This window comes from Phocoena phocoena, chromosome 1 (genome assembly GCF_963924675.1).
Source record: "Phocoena phocoena chromosome 1, mPhoPho1.1, whole genome shotgun sequence".
Taxonomy (NCBI): Eukaryota; Metazoa; Chordata; class Mammalia; order Artiodactyla; family Phocoenidae; genus Phocoena; species Phocoena phocoena.
In genome coordinates this window covers 101,577,941-101,592,222 of record NC_089219.1, presented here as the reverse complement: position 1 = coordinate 101,592,222, position 14,282 = coordinate 101,577,941, and the positions used below count along the sequence as shown (strand labels likewise).

At 35.4% G+C, this 14,282-nt stretch overlaps 1 protein-coding gene and 1 pseudogene across 1 annotated transcript; one reads left to right on the top strand and one right to left on the bottom strand.

Annotated features, from left to right (window-relative positions):
• Positions 1-4,209: 4,209 nt before the first annotated feature.
• On the top strand, positions 4,210-5,040 carry LOC136121359 (dnaJ homolog subfamily A member 1 pseudogene; annotated as a pseudogene).
• A 1,198-nt stretch (positions 5,041-6,238) lies between these two features.
• LOC136134791 (bile acid receptor-like) lies at positions 6,239-12,911 on the bottom strand. Its single transcript, XM_065892552.1, has 7 exons — positions 12,848-12,911; positions 10,888-11,250; positions 8,708-8,848; positions 7,904-8,046; positions 7,705-7,809; positions 7,471-7,570; positions 6,239-6,390 (listed from the first exon to the last, which is right to left on the bottom strand). The coding sequence occupies exons 1-7, from the start codon at positions 12,909-12,911 to the stop codon at positions 6,239-6,241; spliced, it is 1,068 nt and encodes a 355-aa protein (XP_065748624.1).
• Positions 12,912-14,282: the final 1,371 nt, after the last annotated feature.

Genomic DNA, 14,282 nt, shown 5'->3' with positions numbered 1-14,282 from the left:
CAGAATGAGCATTAAATTGTGCTGAATTTCCCAATGTATGTTAACATATTTTGTCATTTTAATTTTTTCAGTATCTTGCCATGACAAAATTTTTAATTGGGGCTTATAAAAGATCTCTTTTAAAGACATTAAGGGACTTCCCAGGCGGTCCAGTGGTTAAGACTTCACCTTCCAATGCAGCGGGTGCGGGTTTGATCACCAGTCAGGGAGCTAAGCTCCCACATGCCTCGGGGCCAAAAAACCAAAAAAACATAAAACACAAGCAATATTGTAACAAACTCAATAAAGACTTTAAAAATGGTCCACATCAAAAAAAGAATCTTAAAAAAAAAGACATTAAGGAAAAGTAAGAATTGAACGAAGCTTTGTTCCTCTTTAATAATTTATAAAATGCTATAACAGAAATAAGTTTAAAATGTTAGTTCCTTATCCATCAATCTAGCCTTAAAGAGGTTCACAACTGCTTTTATTCTGATTACAACTGTTTCCATTAAATCTCTTTTATGTCTTCAAATAATATATATATTTTAATTCAATTTTCTACTAAATGAAAAAAAGGAGAGTTTCTTCAGGTAAGAACTCTATTTAGTACTACTCCTTTCTGAACGAACCACGCAGTAACAATAACCATTGCTTCTTTGGGGACGAATCTTAAAAAGAATACTAGATGTCCCTCTAGTGGTGGTCCTAAATTCCACAAAATTTGATGAGCCCTTGATGATGTCCATTTTATGGCGATATATTCGTAACAGCAATTCTGTTCATGTTTTTCAAATCAGTATCCTGTGATCATAGCATAAACAATCTAGATTTAGGAAGTTTAAGACAAACCACAACATTCTAAAATTTCATCAAAGTGAATACAAATTCCATTTCTCAGAGAGTAAACTAGCCAATTTGGAGTCCTTTGTTTTCCAAATGCTAAGTATTTCTGAGTAGTTGTGATTCAGTGTTCGCAGTTCAGTGAGCCTCCCTATGAGATGAGCAAAATGCTGTAGGTCTTCTGGATGATAAATTTTTGAATATTTGTACAAAATTTGTAAAACTGGTTCTTGTAAATTTTCCACATGTTGCTTATTTGTAATGCATGGACGATCTGAAAAACATTATCACATATATCTTAATGAATATTGGAAAATGGTAGAAGATAATGAACTAATTTAAAACAATACAGTTTTAAATAATAAAAATTGCAAATATTTACTGAACCTTTAATATATGCCAGATTTTATGCCAGGTAACTTGCTTCTATGCAATGTTTTATTTAATCTTCATAATACTCTATGAAGAGTATTTCTTAATGATCAGACAGCATTCACTCATCCAGTCATTGTGCTGGAGATACAGCAGTGAACAGAGACTAAATTTCCTGCCCTCATTGAGCTTATTTTTTGGGTCTGGGAGGAGTAGGGGAGGAAAGAGACATATACACATTTTTTAAATAAAAATATATGAAAAAAATATATATATATATATGACAACAATAAGCGAGAATACGGGATAAGAATTTGGGGGGGAGGGGCATTAGCTATTTTTAAAAGGGTAATCAGAGATAAGATGACATTTAGCAGAGATCCAGGATGGTGAAGAGGGAGCCATGAAACTACCTAGGAAAGAGCTTTCCAAGCAGAAGATTTGTCAAGTACAGTAGAAGCTGTGGAAGGAGTCTGCTTGAAATTTACAGGCAACATATGCATCAAAGGCAGAGTGGCTGGTGTGAGCAAAAGGAATAGTAATAGACACTGATAGAAAGAACTTTGGCTTTAAACTGTGTAAAATAGAAAGCCATTACAGGATTATGAGCAGAGGAATGACATAATCTGGCTTATGTTGTCAAAGAATCACTCTGGCTACCGTATAAAGAATAGACCCTGGCAAGGACAAAAACAGGAAAGTGAGTTAGTAGTTTTATTAGGATGGCAGGGACAGAGACAGTAAGAAGTGGTTGAGTTCTGGATCTATTTTGAGGCTATAGCCAACAAGACTTGTTGCATATTTGATAATGGGCATAAGAGAAAAAGAAGTGAAGGATGACTTCAAGAATTTTGGCTTATACAACTTGAAGTATGGAGATGCCATTTAGTAGAGATGGAGGAAGAATATAGGAGAATCAGGGGGCAATCAGGAGTTCACATTCAGACATGTTAAATTTTATATGCCTACTAAACATCCAAATTGAAATCTTGAGTAGGCTATTTAATGGAGCTTAGGGTAGCAGTCCAGGTTAGTATATAATTTGGGAGTTGTCAGCCTCTAGATGGCATTTAAAGCCATGAGATAAGATGAAATTTCAAAGGAAGTGCACATAGGAAAAAAGAGAACTGAGTCCTGGGACATTTTAACATTTATCAGTGTGGGAGATGAGGGGGAATTAACAAAGGAGACAGAAAGAGCAGCAACTGAAGAGGAAAACCAAGAGAGTGAAATGTTCTGGAAATCAAGTGGAAAAAAATCATGTCAAGAAGGAAGGAGTGATCAACTGAAGCCAAATGTTAAGTGTTCTAAGAAAGAGGGAGTGATCCGCTCTGTCAAATGTAGCTCACGGGTCAAGTAAGATGAAGACTAAGAATTGACCACTGTAATCTGCAATGCCAAATTACTGAAGATTTTGATAAGTTATGGTGGAAGGGAAAGGAGGGGACAAAATCTGACTGTACTGGGTTCAGAAGTAAATGAGAAGAGAGAAATGGAGGCAGGAGTATAGACAACTCTTAAATTTTTTTTTTTTTTTTTTTTTTTTTTGCTATAATGTAGAACAGAGAAATAGGAGAATAGCTGAAAGGGGATTTGAGGTAAGGGCAGACACTATAAAACTCTTCGAGGAAAACATAGGCAGAACACTCTATGACATAAATCACAGCAAGATCCTTTTTGACCCACCTCTTAGAGAAATGGAAATAAAAACAAAAATAAACAAATGGGACCTAATGAAACTTCAAAGCTTTTGCACAGCAAAGGAAACCATAAACAAGACAAAAAGACAACCCTCAGAATGGGAGAAAATATTTGCAAATGAAGCAACTGACAAAGGATTAATCTCCAAGATTTACAAGCAGCTCATGCAGCTCAATATCAAAAAAACAAACAACCCAATCCAAAAATGGGCAGAAGACCTAAATAGACATTTATCCAAAGAAGATATACAGATTGCCAACAAACACATGAAAGGATGCTCAACATCACTAATCATTAGAGAAATGTGAATCAAAACTACAATGAGGGCCTTCCCTGGTGGCGCAGTGGTTGGGAGTCCACCTGCCGATGCAGGGGACACGGGTTTGTGCCCCAGTCCGGGAAGATCCCACATGCCGCAGAGCAGCTGGGCCCATGAGCCATGGCCACTGAGCCTGCACGTCCAGAGCCTGTGCTCCACAATGGGAGAGACCACAACAGTGAGAGGCCTGCATACTGCTAAAAAAGAAAAAAAAAAAACTACAATGAGGTGTCACCTCACACTAGTCAGAATGGCCATCATCAAAAATCTACAAACAACAAATGCTGGAGAGGGTGTGAAGAAAAGGGAACCCTCTTGCATTTTTGGTGGGAATGTAAATTGATACAGCCACTATGGAGAACAGTATGGAGGTTCCTTAAAAAAATAAAAATAGAACTACCATATGACCCAGCAATCCCACTACCAGACATATACCCTGAGAAAACCATAATTCAAAAAGAGTCATGTACCACAATGTTCATTGCAGCAATATTTACAATAGCCAGGACATGGAAGCAACCTAAATGTCCATCAACAGATGAATGGATAAAGAAGATGTGGCACATATATACAATGGAATATTACTCAGCCATAAAAAGAAACGAAATTGAGTTATTTGTAGTGAGGTGGATGGACCTAGACTCTGTCATACAGAGTGAAGTAAGTCAGAAAGAGAAAAACAAATACCGTATGCTAACACGTATATATGGAAACTAAAAAATAAATGGTTCTGAAGAACCTAGGGGCAGGACAGGGATAAAGACACAGACGTAGAGAACAGACTTGAGGACACAGGGAGGGGGAAGGGTAAGCTGGGACAAAGTGAGAGAGTGGCATGGACATATATACACTACCTAATGTAAAATAAGATAGCTAGTGGGAAGCAGCCGCATAGCACAGGGAGATCAGCTGGGTGCCTTGTGACCTCCTAGAGGGGTGGGATAGGGAGGGTGGGAGGGAGATGCAAGAGGGACGGGATATGGGGATATATGTATATGTATGGTGCAACAAGAAAACTAGCTCTGCAAAATAATGTGATTTGTGACAAATGTGAAGGCCAAGGTGGTAAGAAAGGAGCAGTAGAGTGCGGTCCCAATTGCCTAGGTACTGGAATGCAAATAAGAATTCATCAGATAGGACCTGGAATGGTTCAGTCTGTCTGCATGGAGTGCCAGGGCCATGGGGAGTGGATCAGTCCTAAAGATAGATGTAAAAGCTGCAATGGAAGGAAGATAGTTCGAGAGAAGAAAATTCTAGAAGTTCATATTGACAAAGGCATGACAGATGGCCAGAAGATAACATTCCATGGTGAAGGAGACCAAGAACCAGGACTTGAGCCAGCAGATATTATCATCATTTTAGATCAGAAGGACCATGCTGTTTTTACTTGACGAGGAGAAGACCTTTTCATGTGTATGGACATACAGCTGGTTGGGGCATTGTGTGGCTTCCAAAAGCCAACATCTACTCTTGACAACCGAACCATACTCATCACTTCTCATCCAGGTCAGATTGTCAAGCATGGAGATATCAAGTGTGTGCTAAATGAAGGCATGCCAATTTATCGTAGACCATATGAAAAGGATCACCTAATTATTGAATTTAAGGTAAACTTTCCTGAGAATGGCTTTCTCTCCCCGGATAAACTCTCTTTGCTGGAAAAACTCCTACCTGAGAGGAAGGAAGTAGAAGAGACTGATGAAATGGACCAGGTAGAACTAGTGGACTTTGATCCAAATCAGGAAAGACGGCGCCATTACAATGGAGAAGCATATGGGGATGATGAACATCATCCTCGGGGTGGTGTTCAGTGTCAGACCTCCTAATGCGGCCAGTGAATAACACTCACTGCTGGCGTTTTATTTGCAGTAGCGATTGAGTGAAAGACTATAATCATAATATGCTCACTACTTGCTATTGTTTGTTTTAATATTCAACTATAGTAGTGTTTTAAAAGTTAAATGAAGAATAAACTCAAATATAAAAAAGAAAAAAAAACTTTGTTATAAAGCAGAAACTAACACACCATTGTAAAGCAATTATACTCCAATAAAGATGTTTTAAAAAAAAAGGCATTTTTTTAAGATGTAAGAAATTACAGCATGTTTGTAAGCTGAAGGGAATGCCCTTATAGAGAAGGCTATTTTGATGAAAATTGGTACATTTGGAATCAATGAGTAATAAAATAATCACAATCTTCATGATTTCATTGCCAAACTTAATCCAAATTTTTACTGCTAAATAGTTTTTTACCTGAAAAAAACACTGTTGTGGCTGCAAGCAGAGCATATTCAGTATTAGTAATACTAAGCTCACTCATTCTTCTACAGAAGTAATACAGTGTAGTAATAAATTCTTCAGAAATACCTAAAAAGATTAATATCAAATGTATTTTCATCAGAACACAGTGCAGACTCATATTGCCATTATCATATTTTCTCAAAGCAGTACAAGAAAATGAAACATGTCTGACAAATTTTTTCCATCCAATACAATATTTTGTATTCTATATAATATTACCAGTCAGCATAGCAGAAGGACAATCTTCATTGCAAAATGCTTCCAGAGGATAAATAGCACTTCTATCACCACTTTGATCATGACAATTCAGTGAATGATCTGATATTTTCATAGTACCTAGTTAAGGGAAAAAATATAAAGTCTGATTTTTTAAAATCTTTATTCAGATAGTAAAGTCAATCTCTCCAACATCTGTTAAACAGGAAACATTCCCAACAAATGGTATCTTTATAATTTTTATTACTGAAACATGAATCTAGAATAATAGTTCACACTTTATATAAACATTATATAGAAGACCCTCCAAAAATGTGTTTTCTATGATACTATAGAAGAAGAATGGCTTTCTTTAAAAGAAAAACAAAAGCTAGAACAATGAATTGGAAAACTATAAACCACTATTATGAAGTACTTATTTGTACACCAACTAGTACAATAAAAATATAATTAAAAATAGCTCAATGTTATATAATCTGTTGCTAAATTTAATAGTAACTATTAACATTAAGATTGAGTTAGTTGACCTTTTTTGCTTTCAGAAGTTGATGAAAGACATTCTTTTTGACTGTAAATTTGGGCCACATGAAGGAACATCACTTCAGTTTTTGATCCCTTCTGTAATGCAGTCTGATCCTCATTGGTCAAATTTTCAAATCCTTTACGAAAAGATCACATAATTGTTTGAAATAAATAATGAAAAGATAATTTTCAGGTATAGGATTTAACTTTTTTTTTTTTTTTTAGTTATGCGGGCCTCTCACTGTTGTGGCCTCTCCCGTTGCGGAGCACAGGCTCCGGACGCGCAGGCTCAGCGGCCATGGCTCCCGGGCCCTGTCACCCCACGGCATGTGGGATCTTCCTGGACCAGGGCATGAACCTGTGTCCCCTGCATCGGCAGGCAGACTCTTAACCACTGCGCCACCAGGGAAGCCCAGGACTCAACATTTTTATATTATTTACTTATGATACGAATCTTAACTGGTCCCTTAGAATAATTATGATTCCACACGGTACTATTTGGGGGCACTTTCATCAGAACCAGATAATAATAATTTCCTATGGCAAGAGCAAATTAAACATAGTTGGTTTAGCCTTGAAGAATTTATTTTCACAGAGAGTTACCTGTGCACGTAACTAGATAGCTAAGTTTTGGCCAACAGTGACTTCACCTTTTTTTTTTTTTTTTTTTGGTATGGTACAGGGAATTTTGTTTCATGTTTTATCTAAAAAACAAAAACAGGGCTTCCCTGGTGGCGCAGTGGTTGAGAGTCCGCCTGCCGATGCAGGGGACACGGGTTCGTGCCCCGGTCCGGGAAGATCCCACATGCCGCAGAGCGGCTGGGCCCGTGGGCCATGGCCACTGGGCCTGCGCGTCCGGAGCCTGTGCTCCGCAGCGGGAGAGGCCACAGCGGTGAGAGCCCCATGTACCGCAAAAAAAAAAAAACAAAAACAATTTATTTCCCAAAATAAAAATAAAATAAAACATACAATCAATCATAGTTTGTCTTAACTCTAAGTCTTTGAAGTCACTTGAATAATATTTTAAAATATTTATATTTTCATCCAACTGATTGATTAAAGCAAACAAAGTAAACATGTTTTTAAATTTAGAAGCAGTTTTGGTAGAAAAATAGAGGGTTTTGTTTTCTTAAAATGCCACCTTCCTTTAAAACAAGGAACTTTTTAAAAATTACGTATTAAATTACTTTAATTTTTTCCAAAGATAAAGTGATTACCTGAGAGTCTCTTGGTGAAATCCATTAACCTCTGTATATGTAGGACAACTGTCTCTGAGAGTCGCAAGAAGATCAGTTCAGGATTTGCATATCCCTGCAGCTAAGCAACAAAAAGAAATAAGATTAATAATTTTTTTCTTTCAAATAACTTTAAATTTTAAACTTTTCTGATTATGCTGTTATTTTCTAACATAATTAATTACAAATTATTTCTTGCTAGTAATGAACACATACAAATCTTTCTGTTTCTTCTAAAGGAATTGTATATTTTTGATGAGCGGCCACAATGTTGTTAATGAGCTGATGTTCCTCTTGAGTTAGTTCCATGCTCTCCTGAATCTGTAAGAAAATATAGGGGGAAAACTATAATGCATACCTATTAAATAAGACATCATCATTAAAGAAACAAGAAATTTTTTAAGGAGAGTCTTGCCACTTTTCCAGATCTAGTGGTAGGTGACACAAGCTTGTTGTTTACCCCTTCCTCTTCCACTTTGATGTTAGAGTAAAAATTATTCTTCTGCTTAAAGTTCTTTCGAAGTCTCTTTGATCTGCATTGGATTTCTGTGAGCAAACCTGTGATATTACAAAATTCACATAAAATATTTTTGGTACAACAAATAACATTATAGGATTTGATGAAAATTGTCTTACATTGTACACATATGTGATCATGAACTTGCCTTTTCACAAAGAACCTTTCTTTTTTGGTAAGCATGTACAGCAGCAGTTAAATTTACTACATTACTTACTTCTTTTCCTTCCACAACTACCTGTCTACTTAAAACTACACAGTCATCCTAGACTTAAATTAAAAATTAATTTTGCATCTCCAAATTATAAATTTAGACCTTTTTATGTTAGAGAAATTTCCACATTAATTATATCTTGGAAGCAACAGAATGTTAATTGGTACATTGAAGGGAAACCAGTAATTTAAAATTGTGCTTTTTGTAGTTGAATTATATAACTTTAGGTTAAGTAATATAAAAATACAAGGATTTCCAATTAAGAAGAAAATACGATTATTACCAAAGTTAGAGCAATATAGTATAGAACAGATTTTATGGAAATAATTACCTAGATTGGTAACTGGCTATCCTAAGTTAGCAGTTGCTGGAGAAATAGCTTAAATCCAGACAAATATGTTATGTTCAAAATAACTTGAAGAACGTAAGTTCCTAGTAAGGTAAGAAAAACTAAAATCCCCCTAAAAAAAAACCACAATGGCACTTACATTCTTCCAACATTCCTACTGCCTTACACTTTTTTAGTCTGCACTCTTGACATTTTCTACGCATGTACATGTCCATTTCACAGTGACCACCATTCTTGCAACTATATACTGCATTTTTGGTGATGCTACGTCGAAAAAACCCTAATAACAAAGGAGAGTTTTTAAAATTTTACTATTAGGTATTTTTAGTTACTTGTTTTTAACCTTCATAGTAAAAGTAATCAAGTTAACTAAATTATTTCAATAAAATGTTTTTTCCCTCAGTAAGAAGGTTTGGTTTAATATACATTTATCTGGATAATTGTTTTAATCCTCTCCTATTTGATATATCTTATTCCATGGTTGTTCCTGTAAATAATCTATCTGGAAATTAAACTAAATAACCCCAACACATTAAAACAACTCTCTGTTTTCTATGGTTATAATATACCATCTAAAAGCATTTTTAAACTATATTTTACAGAATATCAAGATTCCATGACACATCTCTCAAGGTTCCCTAGAAGGAATACGTACGTGCTCATGTAGAATAAAACTATAAGGAAACCTCTCTTTTTCTCGCCTCACATTTCTACCTCAACTCATAAAGGAAGAGATAATTCTTCCAAAGTTACTCCTCTGTCCTTCCTTTTTAGCACTTCCCCAGATGAGAACATATTGCTAATTTATTTAGTCCAAGACGTTGAATGGGCCGTTTTGTGTGTGTGTGCGTGTGTGTGTGTGTGTGCGTGTGTGTGTGTGTGTGTGTGTGAGTTTGTGTGTGTGCATGCTGGGGAGAGGTGTGGAGATTCTACATTTTCCTAAATCCATGCATAGTAGTCTCTTCCCATTTCCTGTTTCATTTCCCATTCCTGTGCAACAATCCCTGATATCTTCCTCTTATTCCATTCCAAGCAGTGAAGTTGATAAAGTTAGTCAATACCCCAATTAGAAGCCTGCCATACTCTTTCTGTAGACACGCTTGAGAGTGGGAGTTTCATGACTTAGATTCAGCAAAGGGAATAGAAAGCTCAGCTTAGGTTTCAGAACTATGCCTCATTCTTCAACTTAGTTTTAACAGCAAGGCCCTGCATTTTAAGAGTAAGCAAATACTGGCCTAGCTATTCTACTCATAAAGCTGGTACCTCCTTTCCCTTAGTCTTCGTTTGGCTATTCTTTGTGCGGGGTGAGTGTGAGATTCTGACAATAAGACTTTACCTTGAACTTCTAGACACGTTTACCTAGTCCTGTATTAATCTAATCATTTCCAGGTTCTGCCCCAATATTTCACTTGTGAATTTAAAAAATGCAGAAGTGTTTCAAAACCTCAAAACTTCATCAAGGACTATTTTACTCCTTACTCCATGTCAATATCAATGATGATCTTCAGTGGTAGACCTCCCATTGGTTTTCAAAAAAGCATTCCTGGGACTTCCCTGGTGGTCCAGTGGTAAAGAATCCGCCTTCCAATGCAGGGGATGCGGGTTCGATCCCTGGTTGGGAACTAAGATCCCACATGCTGCGGGGCAACTAAGCCCACCTGCTTCAACTAGAGAGGCCGCGTGCCTCGAACTCCAGGGTCCACGTTCTCTGGAGCCCAAGCACCACAACTAGTGAGAGAAAACCTGCACGCCACAACTAGAGAGAAGCCCATGCACCACAACAAATAGCCCACGCAACACACCAAAGTCCTGCATGCCGCAGTGGAGATCCCACGTGCCACAACTAAGACCCCACACAGCCAAAAATTTAAAAATAAAATAAAATAAATAAATATTTCTTAAAAAGCATTTCAAACAAATAGACTTAGATAGAATCGTAGAAGTCATTTAATTGAAATTTCTTCCTAATTCACGAATTATACCAGCCATATGAGATGTAATAGTTAACATTCACACCTTTTTAAAAGACATTTTTTATTCCAACATCAAATTCACCTAGGAACATGCAAAGTTTCTGCCACATAAATATTTTGAATTTTATATTTAAATAAAAAAGTTTTCATCAAAATTAAAAAAATGAAATCAAAACTTTGTTAAATTCCATTTTCACATCTTTGATCCCACAGATTGATCACTTTAAACATATCAATGGCTTTCCTTGATTTTATGTTTCACATTTTAAAGAGAGTACTCCTACATGCTTAAAATTTCATGACTCTTCAGTGAACACTAGGATTAAAGTTTTAACTTTATCCTTACCTTTGCAACCTTCACAAGTAAGTGCATTGTAATGATATCCTGATGCTTTATCACCACAAACTACACAGAGTTCTTCCTGTCCCTTAATACGAATGGAAGAATGAGTTATTCTGGACCTTTTTATTCCAGGGTAACCATCTTCAGCATCGTGGGCAACCACGTAAGTGGATTTATTTAATTCACAGGAAAGAAGTCCATACTCTCCACCACTGAACTGTGGGTCCAAGCTATAAGTGTTGAAATGACTTTGTAAAGATTGGGACTGTAGAGCTGGAAGAAACTGGACAGTAGAATACTGGCAATAAGGTGATTCTTGAAAATCAGTGTCGTACAGCTGATAATTGATTTGTTCTGGCAAAATATCTAGTTTTTTTAACACACACACACACACAAAAAAAAATGGTGAAAGTCAAGTTATTTTTCAATTTCAAAGAGTTTTACACTCAAAGAACAGAGTTAATTCAACATGTCCAATACATCCCAGGGACTTGCTGTCCAGCATAAGAGGCAGACAGTAAACTGAATTGCAATACATGATAAATGCTGCCACCCCAGAAGTATGCAGAGGTTGCTCAGGAGCTGGGAGAAAGGGTTGTTAATGGCTTACATACCAATGCAGTCTATTTCCTTAAGTAGAAATGAGTATTTCCCGGAGTTTGAAATGAAAGCTTTCCCCCAGCTTCTGTATTTTCTTTGTTGTGAATAAAATTGTTTTCAGTGCAATCAGATCAGTAAAGAGATGAATTAATAAATTATCCCACCCCCCCACCAAAAAAATCAAACTAAAATACAATTATACCAGTTATCTGGTTATTTCAAGCAAAAAATAAATTCTTTAAACTCCCCATTTAATATACCTTAACACTCTCCTTCGCCATTTGCAGACCTGATTTAAATTACTAGTTTCTTTTCTGTTTTATTGTCTAGCAATTCAATTATCTGGTGATAAACTTACCTACCCCGGAGGGTGACTGTAAGAATGAAATAAAATGTGAAATGCAAAAGCATGTATAAAATACAAAATGATACTTAATGGGTATCTTTATTGTTATTATCAGAAGCTACCAAGCACCAACTTACTTTCTGTTTTCAGGAGGATTACTGAAATCAATCCAGAAAATTGGCTCCAAAGAGACCCAGGAATACTTAGTTCCTCTATGTCTGTATCTAGTAATATTTGTACTTTTCCTGGTGCTGAATCCCAAGATGATTAGACTTACTCTTACCCTCAAAATTCTAACCCCAAGATTGGTAAACAGTATAATTTCTATTAATTCACATAAATTATTTGCAATCTGATAGCATCCAATCCAATGCAAAGTGTTGAATAAATACCAATAACAGCCTGATATAAGAAGAAAAGTTATCAGTAAAAACAATGTAACTTTTATTTAAAGAAGAGGGCCCTTCTTGGCTGAATATCAAAAGACTGCAGAATACTGGCTGATGTTCCATTGGCATGGAAATCAGAGTTCAAAGTATAATATAAAAGAAAACTGCATTTAAAATTCAATTCATATTATAATCTTGGTCTTTTTGGAGAAAAATCCTATTGTCTCTTGCACTCTGTTTTCTATTTCTTTCCCTTTGATAAAAATCTTATATTAAGATTAAAGTTTCAGGAACATTGAATAACTACTCTGAACTACATTTTCTAAATTGCATGTGAACTAGCTTCAGCTAACCCCTAAAAATAACTTATAATTTGCATGCTAATTCTATTTTTAAAAATTGAATACAATTTTAGACTACTGTGCTTTTTCTTCTTTACATTTGATTCTGGCTTACAGCATTTTGGTATTTCTGATTTTTGAAAGTAATTATATTCTCTGGTAGGGAGTAATTGAAAGTCTTTGGTTCATTTGTTAATTTCTTTTTAAAAAAACCCTCTAATTAACCATAATTCCCGCCAAAAAAAAAAGTTTTATTAACTATCATACTGTAGTTTTTTGTTACACACCGTAGTACTGCACTGGTTCAGCAAGACAATACCCATCAGATGCAGTGACGTAAGTATTGGCCATTCTCTGGTCCAATTTTCACTTCTTCATTAGTAGATGCTAAAATAGAACCTGAAGGAAACAAAAATTTTGTAGACTTTTTGAAAGTATGATTATCAAATCAGTATGATTTTATAAAAGTATAATACTGTTTTTGAAAAATAAAGAATTTAGCAGACTTTATACAAGACATTTATATTTACACTTTAACTGGAAGAATATTGATTTTTCGTATCTCTACATACCAGATTATTTAATTCAGACAACTTCTTATTGCTCAGTTCTTTAAAATAACTTAAATCTTGGTAATAATCATTATGGCTCTTGAAAGGGTACCAAGATTTGGAGTTAGACTTCATACACTGCATTTACCACTTATTTATGGGTCATTTTTACACCTCCCTGAACCTTAGTTTCCTCATTTGTAGAAGCGAAAGAATGAAACACACCTAGCCAAGTTATGGGAGAGTTTAATTAATGTGTTTAAAATCCAGAACAGTTCTTGACTTAATAACTGAGTCGTATAATTATTATTCTAATAGTTTCGCTAGATCTCAGTGTTCTAAATTTAGGTGAATTAGGAAGAAAAATTACACTTTTTCATGAAGGAAATTAAAGAGTAGGAAAAGAATGGCTTTCATAGCACTTTATTTAATCTTCTAAGTCCTTTGTAAATATTTTTCATAGCACTGTGATATGCTGAGCATTAAAACATTAATTTTGGTTCTGCGTGACTAATGAAAATAGTTTTTTGATTACTGAAAAAGTGTTTTATTTTTAATAGTAAAGACTAAAAATCATAAGCTATTATGAGGAAAAATTATTCAAAATCTAAGACGATCCCTTATGGGAAAAAAAACTGTTTTTGTTTTTTCCTAGGTAGGAACTCCAAAAATAATGCATCTTTGAATAGACTTAAACAGGAAATCACAGTTAAAGAAATTGGAAATTATTAAAAGAAAATAAAGGTCACTCTAGAGTCCATGGTATTTTATAGCTTTATCCTCTCTATTCGAAGGTAAAGACTGTTTTCACCTTTTAAAAGAACCGAAAAAGATGAAAATTGGTTTTAAAACATACCAAAAGATATACATGACAAACTTCTGAGATTATATTGAAAAATCTTTTACTTAGATTTATTTCTCATGTGATGAGGTCACGGCAAAGGTTTCTACATTCGTGAAGATGATTAAAATAGTAGTATCTCTGAAATTTGTCTCCTGTATTATTTAATAGGCTCTAGGTTCCTTTAAAAGTACTTAAATCTCCCACTCTCTGACAGTCATGTAGAAGAAGTGCTGAATGGAACAGATGAAGCAAAAGTGGTGTCCCCAAATAAGTGCACTTTCAAAATGAAGTTTTCCTTGAAAAGTAAGGACTAAAATCAATAGGATC

Coding starts and splice junctions, on each gene's coding strand:
- LOC136134791 (XM_065892552.1), bottom strand. CDS start 12,911: ATGGCCAATACTTACGTCACTGCATCTGATGGGTATTGTCTTGCTGAA. Junction 11,251..12,847: donor TGAACCAGTGCAGTACTACG/GTGTGTAACAAA, acceptor TAAAAAAACTAG/ATATTTTGCCAGAACAAATC. Junction 7,571..7,704: donor TAGAAGAAACAGAAAGATTT/GTATGTGTTCAT, acceptor TTTGTTGCTTAG/CTGCAGGGATATGCAAATCC.